This window comes from Hyla sarda, chromosome 6 (genome assembly GCF_029499605.1).
Source record: "Hyla sarda isolate aHylSar1 chromosome 6, aHylSar1.hap1, whole genome shotgun sequence".
NCBI lineage: Eukaryota > Metazoa > Chordata > Amphibia > Anura > Hylidae > Hyla > Hyla sarda.
This window is the reverse complement of record NC_079194.1, coordinates 148,579,004-148,591,101: the sequence shown is the minus strand read 5'-3', so window position 1 is coordinate 148,591,101 and position 12,098 is coordinate 148,579,004. Positions and strand designations below refer to the sequence as shown.

General features: G+C 42.3%; 1 protein-coding gene across 5 annotated transcripts in view; it reads left to right on the top strand.

The window, feature by feature from the left end:
- Positions 1-12,098, top strand: part of LOC130276318 (dual specificity protein phosphatase 22-A-like) — a 69,927-nt gene that overhangs the window by 1,854 nt on the left and 55,975 nt on the right. The window contains exons 1-3 of one of the 5 annotated variants that reach the window (XM_056525506.1): positions 2,297-2,510; positions 7,402-7,435; positions 7,691-7,773. In XM_056525506.1, coding sequence (XP_056381481.1) covers positions 7,738-7,773 — 36 coding nt within the window. In that variant the 5' untranslated portion in view covers positions 2,297-2,510; positions 7,402-7,435; positions 7,691-7,737. Of the gene's footprint in view, positions 1-2,296; positions 2,511-4,568; positions 4,603-4,633; positions 4,716-5,133; positions 5,265-7,401; positions 7,436-7,690; positions 7,774-12,098 lie in introns of those variants that run through there. The other 4 variants (XM_056525509.1, XM_056525508.1, XM_056525505.1 and 1 more) reach the window with 4 other exon arrangements.

Sequence of the window (12,098 nt, the reverse complement as noted above, 5' to 3'; positions counted from 1 at the left end):
AGCAGCCATTTTCACGACTGGCCTACTTTGAAGTCCAAAGAAAAGCCTGTACTTATAGATGGACATTTATCAACGGGTTTAGTCAGGCTTTCTTTACTATAATTGTCGCAAAATTGTCGCAACTGCAACTACGTGTGTTCGTGCGACAATTTGCATGAAGAACAAGAAAAGCAAGAAAATTCAAACTTGCTTACATAGTCAATTTTTAAAAATGGATTTGCTTTAGTCAGGTATTTATCAACTGCGACAGCTGCAACTGCGCAAAAAAAAAGTCACAACAAGGTTAAAAATTGACTAAATTTACTCCAGCTCAAACATGGAGCAGAAAAAGCTACTACCAAAGTAAAAAAGGAAAAATTGCTTACGAGAAAGAAAATTCTCAACAGGCTGAAACCAGTTGATAAATAAGTCACACATAAGCAAAAAAAAGTAAGGAAAAAATTACAAAAAAAAAATACAAAAGCAAACATTGATAAATGTCCCTCATAGTTTGCACATAATCATGTTTTACTATATTTTCTATATAATATTTTTTATTACATTATAAATATGTTTTACACATAGATGTCATACAGCTTAGACACACAAAAAGTTAGACAATATGAATGAATCCACAGGTGACCATAGCACAACCAGATTTCACGCCTTTGGAAAATAAAAGTAACTACCCTCTTCACTTTTCTGTAGACCATCTTTTGTTATCCCCTTTGGGGTTAAATTCATTACTATTATAAGAATTCTCCTTGCTGTAAGTGAATAAAAACATTCTTCTTTACATCTGGAAGTGTTCCACCAGCACCCGGTGTCTAAATGGCATCCCTGATTGGATTTAGTAAATCTGGCATAGGATTTATGTATTTCGTTTGCTTGTGTGCGCCTTTTTGCTGGCAATGCATTAAAGGGGTACTCCGGTGAAAAACTTTTCTTTTTTTTTTTTTTTTTTTTTTTTAATCAACTGGTGCCAGAAAGTGAAACATATTTGTAAATTACTTCTATTAAAAAATCTTAATCCTTCCTGTACTTATTAGCTGCTGAATACTACAATGGAAATTCTTTTCTTTTTGAAACACAGAGCTGTCTGCTGACATCATGAGCACAGTGCTCTCTGCTGACATCTCTGTCCATTTTATGAACTGTCCAGAACAGCATATGTTTGCTATGGTGATTTCCTTTTACCCTGGACAGTTCCTAAAAATGGACAGAGATGTTAGCAGAGAGCACTGTGCTCATGATGTCAGCAGACAGCTCTGAGTTTCAAACGGAAATTAATTTCCACTGTAGTATTCAGCAGCTAATAAGTACAGGAAGGATTAAGATTTTTTAATAGAAGTAATTTACAAATCTGTTTAACTTTCTGGCACCAGTTGATTAAAAAAAAAATAAAATAAAAAAGTTTTTTTTACTGGAGTACCCCTTTAACGATGCAGGACGTATATTTACGTCCTGCGCCGGCTCCCGCAATATGAAGCGGGATCGCGCCGTGATCCTGCATCATATCGCATAGGTCCCAGCGCTCATCAACGGCCGGGACCCGCGGCGAATACCACACATCGCCTATCGCGGCGATGTGCGGTATTAACCCTTTAGAAGCGGCGGTCAAAGCTGACCGCCGCTTCTAAAGTGAAACTGAAAGTGACCCGGCTGCTCAGTCGGGCTGTTCGGGACCGCCGCGGTGAAATCGCGGCGTCTCGAACAGCTGATCGGACACCGGGAGGGCCCTTACCTGCCTCCTCGGTGTCCGATCGACGAATGACTGCTCCGTGCCTGAGATCCAGGCAGGAGCAGTCAAGCGCCGATAACGCTGATCACAGGCGTGTGGTAGATGCCCACTGGCCCCTGTTTTGCTTATCAAGCACAGGTAGGATTAGCGTTAGGTCTCGCACCAATTTGAGAAACCTTGGTGTTGGTGTGCGGGCTCTGGTGTGTCCTTCATATAAGGATACACTGGCGAATGTCTCAATTTTAACATCAGTGTTGAGGGATAGCCAATGTCATTGTAAACATCTACCACAGTAGTGCACCCATATTCCTGCATTGTATTATTCTAATTGTTACACATCCACACCGTTTATCTGGTGTAGGATTCTATTGTGGCACTTGTAGTCCGCTGCAGGCATCCTCCATTGTATGCATTTTTATGCTGGGGATCGCCCTTAGCAACGGACTACAAGGGCAGGATCTGCTCCCCCAGTATAAATGCACAACCGCATTTGGGGTTGAGCACCTCCAGCCATTTGAGACCACGTTTTTTGTTGTTTGTTTAAATTTTATATTTGGAGGTGTGTAAACTCCAAAATGAATGCGCCTTGAATATCTTCAAGGCAGCATTAAGGTAGCACCTGTGAGGCCAGGCACCCATATTAGCCAACTCAGGTGGGGCTTGCAGCTTGCCTCCCTCCTCCCATTGCATGTGTGCTCAGTCACGCTGGAGGGTATCTGGGAGGAAGTTGTGAGTCAACCGAATGCTGCCGTAATTGCCCACTGGCCCCTGTTTTGCTTATCAAGCACAGGTAGGATTAGCGTTAAGTCTCGCACAATCTTGAGAAACCTTGGCGTTGGTGTGCGGGCTCTGGTGTGTCCTTCATATAAGGATACACTGGCGAATGTCTCAATTTTAACATCAGTGTTGAGGGATAGCCAATGTATTGTTTACATAAGCGTGTTCAGCTAATATTAGGATACAGCCACACAGGATGGTAAATGTCACTTCTGGATAAATGGAGGAGCTGGAGTCCTGTTTTGTTTTTATCCGTATCATCCTGTGTATACAGCAGACATCCACTAGAGGACAGCAGGCTCTACTATATACAGTACTATCGACACCTGGCAGAGTAGAACCCATATAATGCGGTGAATATATTTCCTCTGGATTTCATAGTGCTGACATATTCCACGGTGTTGTATGCTGATTTTAATCACTCTTGTCATTCATATTCCCAGTGGGACCTGGTCACAACTTCTTTATGTATCATATTGTACAGAAAAACCACAAGTGTTAGGTCTCCACAAGTGTTAGGTCTCCACAATGTAGGCTTGGGGTTTTGGTCCATGTTACCACTTGTTACAATTTTTATGCTCAAGTAAAACCCAATGGGGGAGATTTATGTGGCCATCAGGTTCCTCACCTCCCTGCAAGAAACCCTTTGGTACTCCTGCATGGGCAGGGAATATATGTTGTTGTTTATGGGGTATATAATGCCTGATGTCTGCTATTTTGGTTAGCATGTTTCTGGTGACACTCCAACTTTCTTTTTGTAGAATGTATTCTATATACCGTATTTTTCGCCGTATAAGACGCACTTTTTCTTCCCCAAAACTGGGGGGGAAAAGTCGGTGCGTCTTATACGGCGAATACACCCCTATCGCGGCAGTCCCTGCGGCCATCAACGGCCGGGACCCGCGGCAAATACAGGACATCACCGATCGCGGTGATGCCCTGTATTAACCCTTCAGACGCGGCGATCAAAGCTGACTGCCGCGTCTGAAGGGAAAGTGACACTAACCCAGCTGTTCAGTTGGGCTGTTCGGGCCCGCCGCGATTTCACCGCAGCGGTCCCGATGAGTCCGACTGAATAGCCGGGTTAGTGCTTACAGGACACTGGGAAGGACCTTACCTGCCTCCTCGGTGTCTTCTCCGTTCAGGGATCCCCTGTATTGCCAGCGCTCTCCTTCCTCATCATCACGTCGTCACGTACGGCGACGGAGAGCGAGGATACCCGGCCGGCAGCAGAGACGTTCCGGAGCGACGGGGACATGGCGACAGCGATGGAGCGACATCCAGAGCAGCGGTGACGGGTCCGGAGTGAGTATTACCTCCTATGCAGTGGTCTTCAATCTGCGGATCTCCAGATGTTGCAAAACTACAACTCCCAGCATGCCCGGACAGCCAATGGCTGTCCGGGCATGCTGGGAGTTGTAGTTTTGCAACATCTGGAGGTCCGCAGGTTGAAGACCACTATTGGGTTCAAAATCTTAATTTTTTAAGATTTTGCACCTATAAATTGGATGCGTCTTATACGCCGGTGCGTCCTATAGGGCGAAAAATACGGTAAGTTTTATGGATACCCAATAAAGGTTTATATGTTAATACACGAGGTGTGTGTACATATAATTTTAATCAGATGATGAGTTATATCAGAACTATTAGATAGAGTTCCCATGCTGCGCTGATCAAATCTGGTTGAATTTATGGGGATAGTTATAGTTTATGTAGCAGATTTTGTAGAATAGGACACTGACCACCTTGGATATATGTGGATTTGCATGACATTATGACTATATTTCCAGCACAATATAATAAAGTATGAATAAAAGTTGTATCACACCTTGTAGACAGATTTGGGAGATAATACTAGAGATGAGCAAACTTACAGTAAATTCGATTCGTCACAAACTTCTCGGCTCGGCAGTTGATGCCTTTTCCTGCATTCAGCTTTCAGGTGCTCCCGTGGGCTGGAAAAGGTGGATACAGTCCTAGGAGACTCTTTCCTAGGAATGTATCCACCTTTTCCAGCCCACCGGAGCACCTGAAGGCTGAACTAATTTATGTAGGATAAGTCATCAACTGCCGAGCCGAGAAGTTCGTGACGAATTGAATTTACTGTAAGTTCGCTCATCTCTAGATAATACTGTGGGAAAGTTGAGATGCCGATTTAGTAACCTTAGGACTGAGGAACAGAAGGGGAACACCTTGAAGCAAAACCAAGCCGTATGAGGTAGTGTGCCCTGTTCTGTCTGGGATCTCCATCAATAGGTGACCCAGCTGGGGTGTAAATAGATTCTGTGGAAGAATTCATATAACATCCTGCAGTTTTATTGCAGTTTTCATGTGCTTGGTAAATGCAAGAAGAAATACAATTTAAAAATGACATGTGTTTTACAGTGATGTGAATTACTGTAGGTTTATGGTGTGTTTTCTAGATGCATTTTTCAAGTAGAATACTCCCCGACCCCTTTACTTGGTAAAAGTAGTATGAGAAGGGGGAGATTTATCAAAACCTGTCCAGAGGAAAAGTGCCTGAGTTGGCCATAGCAACCAATCAGATCACCTCTTTCATTTTTAACAAGGCCTCTGAAAAATGAAAGAAGGTATCTGGTTGCTATGGGCAACTCAGCAGCTTTTCCTCTGGACAGATTTTGATCAATCTTTCCTAGGACTGTATCCACCTTTTCAAGCCCACCGGAGCACCGGAAAGCTGAACTAATTTATGCAGGAAAAGTCAGCAACTGCCGAGCTGAGAAGTTTGTGACGAATCGAATTTACTGTAAGTTCGCTCATCTCTACTCCTGAACTCTAGGCTAAGCAGTGTTTTATTAATAGCTTCTCACTTGGATAAACAAGACATAAAAATAGCCAAAGTAAAGTGATTAGTATCTTCCCCCGCATGGATTAAACATAAGCGTGCGCTGTGTGTGGACACGAGACATTTATCAGGGTCTGGGTGGTCCAAGTGTTGTGCCTGACTGCTATAGTGACCAGATGACTCTACAGTCCATTTGTACAGTGTAAATGAGCTTCTACATGACACGCACACCTTTCTCAGAATACATGGATACAATATTACATTTTGTTATGTTGTAGCCTTGTGCTGAAAAAAAAATCAAGTTTTCCCCATCATTCTGCCTTTGATACCCCATAATGACAGTGAAAGCAGGAGGTTAAAAATCTTTGCTAATTTATTGAAAAGGAAAAACTAAAATATTGCTTTGATATAAGTATTCAGACCCTTTACACTTGGATTTGGAGATTGTTTTTGTCATTCCTCTCTGCAGATTCTCTAAAGATCTGTCAGGTTGGATGCGGACCCTGGTGGAAGTCATTAACAGGTCTTTACAAAGATGGGGCTCTGGCTGGGCCACTCAAGGACATTCACAGTTATATCTTAGCCAGTTGTGTCGTCTTGGCTTAGAGTCATTGTCATGTTCGAAGGGGAACCTTCGGCCCAGTCTGAGGTCCAATCTGTTTTCATCAGACCAGAGATATTTGTTTCTCACAGTCAGAGAGTCCTTTAGGAGCTTATTTGCAGCATCCAGGTGGGCTTATACTATACAGTATGTGTCTTATACACAGGATAGGCTTCTTTCTGCCATAAAGCCAAGATTGGTGGAGGCTGCAGTCATAGTTGACCTTCTGAAAGTTTCTCTTATCTGCACACAGGATCTTTGGAGCTAAGCCAGAGTGACCATTGGGTTCTTGGTCACCTTTCTTATCAGTGGTCTTCTCCCCAATTACTTAGTTTGGTGGAGAGGCCAGCTCTAGGAAGAGTCCTGGTTGTTCCAAACATCTTTCATTTAAGAATTATGGAGGCCACTTGGGTATTTATAGTGCAGCAGAATTTTTTTTGTACCTTCTCTAGATATGCGCCTCCAAACAATCTGTTTCTGAGCTCTATAGTCAGTTTTTCCCCCCATGGCTTGGTTTTTGCTCTGATATACATTGTCAGCTGTGAGACCTTATATAGACAGGGCTGTGTCTATCCCAATCCTGTCCAATCAAATGAATTTACCACAGGTGACGCCAGTCAAGGTGCAGAAACATCTCAGAGGTAATGAAGAGAAATGGGAGAAAACAGAGTTAAATTTCATGTGTTATAGCAAAGGGTCTGAATACTTATTTCAATGCAAAATTTCATTATTTTTTTTTTCTTTTCAAATAAATAGCAAAGTTTTTTTTTGTCACGTTTGTCATTGAATGTAAAATGATGATGGGAAACATAATTTTTGTGTGATATTAGTACAATGCTGCCTTTTTTCCAGAATACACTGTTTATTAATGCAGACAGAAATAAATATTTTATATGGGAATTATGCTGATTTAACAAAATGAAAATGTACATAAAAAAACTGTTGGAAATGAAAAAAAAAAAAAAATGGCACAACCTGATACCTGCATAAGGAAAGCATTACATGGCTTGAAAATATGGAACAAAGCGCAGTGAAATCCCTTTACAGGGGTTTTCTATTCATGCAAGGCTACCAATAGATCATTGTGGGGTCTGTTGACTTGGATGGACTGAGCTGCATGTACCTAGCACAGCTGCACTCTTATGTACTGCAACCTGACTGTACAGACAACGAATTGTTCTGATAACTGGTCGGTCAAACCCCCCAATGATCATGCATATCTAATGGATAGAACAATGAAAATCCCTTTAGGGTCTATTCAAACATACAGTATCCTGCACATATTTGATTCACAGGATTTAAAGGTGCAGATTTGAAGCTGTATTAAGTCATTTAGTTTACATTAAAATTTGCAGCATCAAATAATGATATGCGCAGGATAGTGTACATGTAAAAACAACCTTAATGCAGAATCCATGGAACCTGATAACCTGCATTGTCAGATGTTAAATTAAAGGAGTTTATGTTTAATCATGTAAAAATGTCTGTATCTTGCAGGTTCTGGATGGGCTATATCTGGGAAATATACGTGGTAAGTATTACCAGACAATGACAAAGTGAAATAGAAAAATATTCAAGTTCATTGTAATAGGAGATAAAATGGCAAAGCACTGTAAACTCCAATAAATAATCTATAAAATCTCTAAAAAAAAAAAAAAAAAAGTATATAGCATTTATACTGTACATAGTTTTGTACAATAATAACTCTTGCTCTATGTTAGTAAGGTGTAAGCCATGATTTCTGCATCCTGCACTTTATCTAATCAGGAGGCATTTCTTATTGTAGATGCTGAGGACAAAGCGACTTTGAGCAGACATGGCGTCACACACATTATGTCCATCCATAACAATGCTAAGCCTTTACTGCCGGTGGGTATCCAGAATTACTACTTAATGTTTGTACTAATTAGAGATGAGCGAACTTACAGTAAATTCGATTCGTCACGAACTTCTCGGCTCGGCAGTTGATGATTTTTCCTGCGTAAATTAGTTCAGCTTTCAGGTGCTCCGGTGGGCTGGAAAAGGTGGATACATTCCTAGGAGAGAGTCTCCAAGGACTGGATCCACCTTTTCCAGCCCACCGGAGCACCGGAAAGCTGAACTAATTTATGCAGGAAAAGACATCAACTGCCGAGCCGAGAAGTTCGTGACGAATCGAATTTACTGTAAGTTTGCTCATCTCTAATACTAATATATTTTTCCCATCATTCTTCTTCCAAGGAGCTAATCTCTCTATCTTACATATAATGCATGACTCCATCATAAGGTGGCCAATAATAGCTTTCAAACTTGCATTCAGTGTTGGATCCTATACTTTTGGGTGCCGTAGCCCTTTTGGCTGTCCCTCCTGTCGGTCTAGGGGAGTGGTGTGTGGCCATCAGGTCCCTCACCTCCCTGCAAAACCCAGACCTTCTCTGCATGGGCAGGATGCCATCTGTATACTGCTCCTGGGCTAATACATTGTTTAACGTCTAGGTCAGTGGTCTTCAACCTGCTGACCTCCAGATGTTTCAAAATTACAACTCCCAGCATGCCCGTACAGCCGATGGCTGTCCGGGCATGCTGGGAGTTGTAGTTTTGCAACATCTGGAGGTCCGCAGGTTAAAGACCACTGACCTAGGTGAATGCTGGGAGCACTTGCGGTCCCCTAATAGCTTCGGCAAAAAGGGACATTGAATCTGGAACCCTACAGTTGCCTTCTGACATGGGGGGAAGGGTAGGTTTGTTGGGGGGCCTCTCAATTTTCGGAGAAGGGCTTCCGATAGACCACCTCCTCATGCACTATTTTTGGTGTGACACATTTGCACTTTTTCTTGCACTTAGGTGATTGAGTACATTCTTTGGATCTTAAAATAATAAAAAAAAATTTTTTTAAATGAGCTCACTTCTTGAAAGCTGACCCTTAAGTGCCTCTTATTGGAGGTAACTACTATATAAGTAAGTGCTCAACTTCTCTCCCAAGTTTGCTTACAGAGGTTCATCTGGACACTAGAGGGCGGTGTCACTCTACCATGTTACTGCAGAATTTCATTAGAGGGTTGTATTACACTACTACATGACTGCCTCATCTGGACACTAGAGGGCGGTGTCACTCTACCATGTTACTGCAGAGTTTCATTAGAGGGTTGTATTACACTACTACATGACTGCCTCATCTGGACACTAGAGGGCGGTGTCACTCTACCATGTTACTGCAGAGTTTCATTAGAGGGTTGTATTACACTACTACATGACTGCCTCATCTGGACACTAGAGGGCGGTGTCACTCTACCATGTTACCGCAGAGTTTCAGAGGGTTGAATTACACTACTACATGACTGCCTCATCTGGACACTAGAGGGAGTTAATTCTCTGCAAAAATAGACTTGGAAAAGAATTTCATCTGAAATCTGTCTTTGCAGCCTACAGATAAGTCACTGTGTCCATACTTGGTGCAGCTGTAAAGGCCTAACTGTTTTTGCACTGAAGTTGCATTTGGAAGAATTATAATTTTAGATTAATGATTTAGGTTCTAGGTATTATGTAAAGTATCCTGTGCATATTTGATGCGCAGAATTTGAAGCTGTGCTCAGTCATTTGGTTTACATTGAAATCTGCAGCATAAAATAAAATCAGGTGAGCTCTCAAATTGTATTTTTATCTAATTGCTTCTTAGCATAAATTAAAAAACTAACGGTTGTTAGTATACATTTTGATCAAAAAGTACAAGCCCACTCGCCACGTCAAGGCCACCTATTTAGAGTGGGTCCCTAACGTCCCTAGCATAAAATGGCGTAGCACTAGGCGGTGACCACCACAACACCAGTGCCCACAAGGGGAATGACCCACTGGCAGAGCAGCCCCAATGCTTCTCAAACCAGTCCCAGGGCCGCACCTCCCCACAGACTCTGCTCCACAACAGCAATGGATGCCGTACAGCACCACACCAGTGTGAACAAGGTGTAAAAGCTCACTTACCATGCGCTCCCAGTCAGACTGGGAGGCTACCAGAAAAGAAAGGGCCCTGAGCAGTTTCCTGCTCATTTATATAGGGTTGGGCTGAGGGGGTGGGGCAGAGTGCAGACCAAGTAAAAACAACAAAAAAAGAAGGGGATAAATGACACAATGTGAATTCAAGTAGAGAAAACAGCGCTATGACATTTGATGCTAGGGACGTTAGGGACCCACTCTAAATAGGTGGCCTTGACGTGGCGAGTGGGCTTGTACCTTTTGATCAAAATGTATTCTAACAACCTGTTAGTTTTAGAATTTATGCTGAGAAGCAAGTAGATCAAAATACAAATTGTGGATGTGTGACCATGTCGGTTTTCTCTAATTGAATTGCTTTATTATTTCCTAATAAAGGCCCGTATAAGGAGAAATAAAAAAGTTATAGGGGTCAAAATAGTACAAAATCCCCCCCCCCCCGCATATATGTACTCTGTGATGTTACGAATAAATAATTATGCAAATTAGCATGGGCAGTATGTTTTTTGCAAGAAAGGTGGCAACCCTACTGTGAGTGCCCACTAACCTGTGCAGTGCATGGAGTTTGAAGGAGGTAGGTGCTTTGCCTCCAATGTGGCTGCCGCTGTTATTGGTTGACACCTTTAGGACTTATATTTTGGGGAAACTGTAGTTGTGATTGAATTGAGTCATTACTCATGATATCTGGCATTGTCCTGTGGTCTTCCCAGGAGCATCCCTTTTACATGAAGACCCTGCAGCTGTTTCCTTCCCTCCTGTCTCTGGGTAAAGCAGAAAGAGCAAAGACATCTGGAGAGGATACCAAGTCTCATCCTCGCGACCACGATGTTGCGGTCCCTGCCCTCAATCTCTGCTCGATGTGTTACTCAACCAGCCACCCCTTTCCTGTTCCTATTTCTCCCTGCCACACACAGGGGACATGATGTAATATGTGGAACCAGTGCAGCTCCAGGCAGTTTATTTTTATTTTAGCAGCAATCTCTGGGGGGCTGGGATGAACCGTCATTGTATTCTCTTAAACGGGTACTCCTGTGGAATTTGTTTATTTATTTAAATAACTGGTGCCAGAAAGTTAAAGTGGTATTCCAGGAATTTTTTCATTTGACAATGCTACAGGGGCTGTAAAGTTAGTGTAGTTCATAATATTAGTAACAAAATAGTATATACAGACCGCTAGGTATATAATATTTGAGATGTATTGGATATGAATGAGGAGGAGAAAAAGATTAAGAAAGGGTTTAGGCAATGTGATATAAGTTATGATAGGATAGGTGTAAATTGGTATTGTATGAATGAAAATGTACAGGCTAGTTATGCATAATCAATATTATTTATTTGTGGTAGCTTCATTATAGTAACAAATATAGATCCAGGGTCCTTGCTGGCAACTAACAACTTGTGTCAAACAATAATATGTAGGTTAAAACATATATTTAAAACATAATTAATTAGTCCATATACATGACTACCTGAGTATATAATAGTATTTAGCGCTGTAGGAGATAGCTCTATAGGTATATCTGAGCTAAGAGAATTGAATAGCAGGAATGAATGTATTCCAGATAGTAACGTTCCGCAAATGGTAACAAAGTAGCAATGTACAATGTTCCGCAAATGGTAATAAAGTAGCAATGTGCAATGTTCCGCAAATGGTAATAAAGTAGCAATGTACAATGTTCCGCAAATGGTAATAAAGTAGCAATGTGCAATGTTCCGCAAATGGTAATAAAGTAGCAATGTGCAATGTTCCGCAAATGGTAATAAAGTAGCAATGTGCAATGTTCCGCAAATGGTAATAAAGTAGCAATGTACAATGTTCCGCAAATGGTAATAAAGTAGCAATGTACAATGTTCCGCAAGTGGAAGTTAGCTGTGAACACAGCTAATTGAATTTGTGGGAGGAGTCTGGCACCACTATATCTACTAGGGCCCCGAGCAATAGGTTCCTCGTGGTGTCAACGGCGTTTGCTACAGTGCGCGTCACTTCCGGCAGGATTCGTCTCTGACTCACGTGTCAGGTAAGCGAACAGCTGGGCGGCTGAATGCCGTTCTTACCTTCCGGGGGTTGAAGTCTTCGTTCGCATCCAGGTACTAGGTGCGATCAGCGTTACTGTCCGGAGCGGGGCGCGCGCATGATCCCGCTCCCCTCAAATTATGCCCGCCGGCAGGACGGGGAGCGGGTTTGTGACGAGCATTTTTTGGCTTCGGGAGGTTCTCCGTGCGGGGTT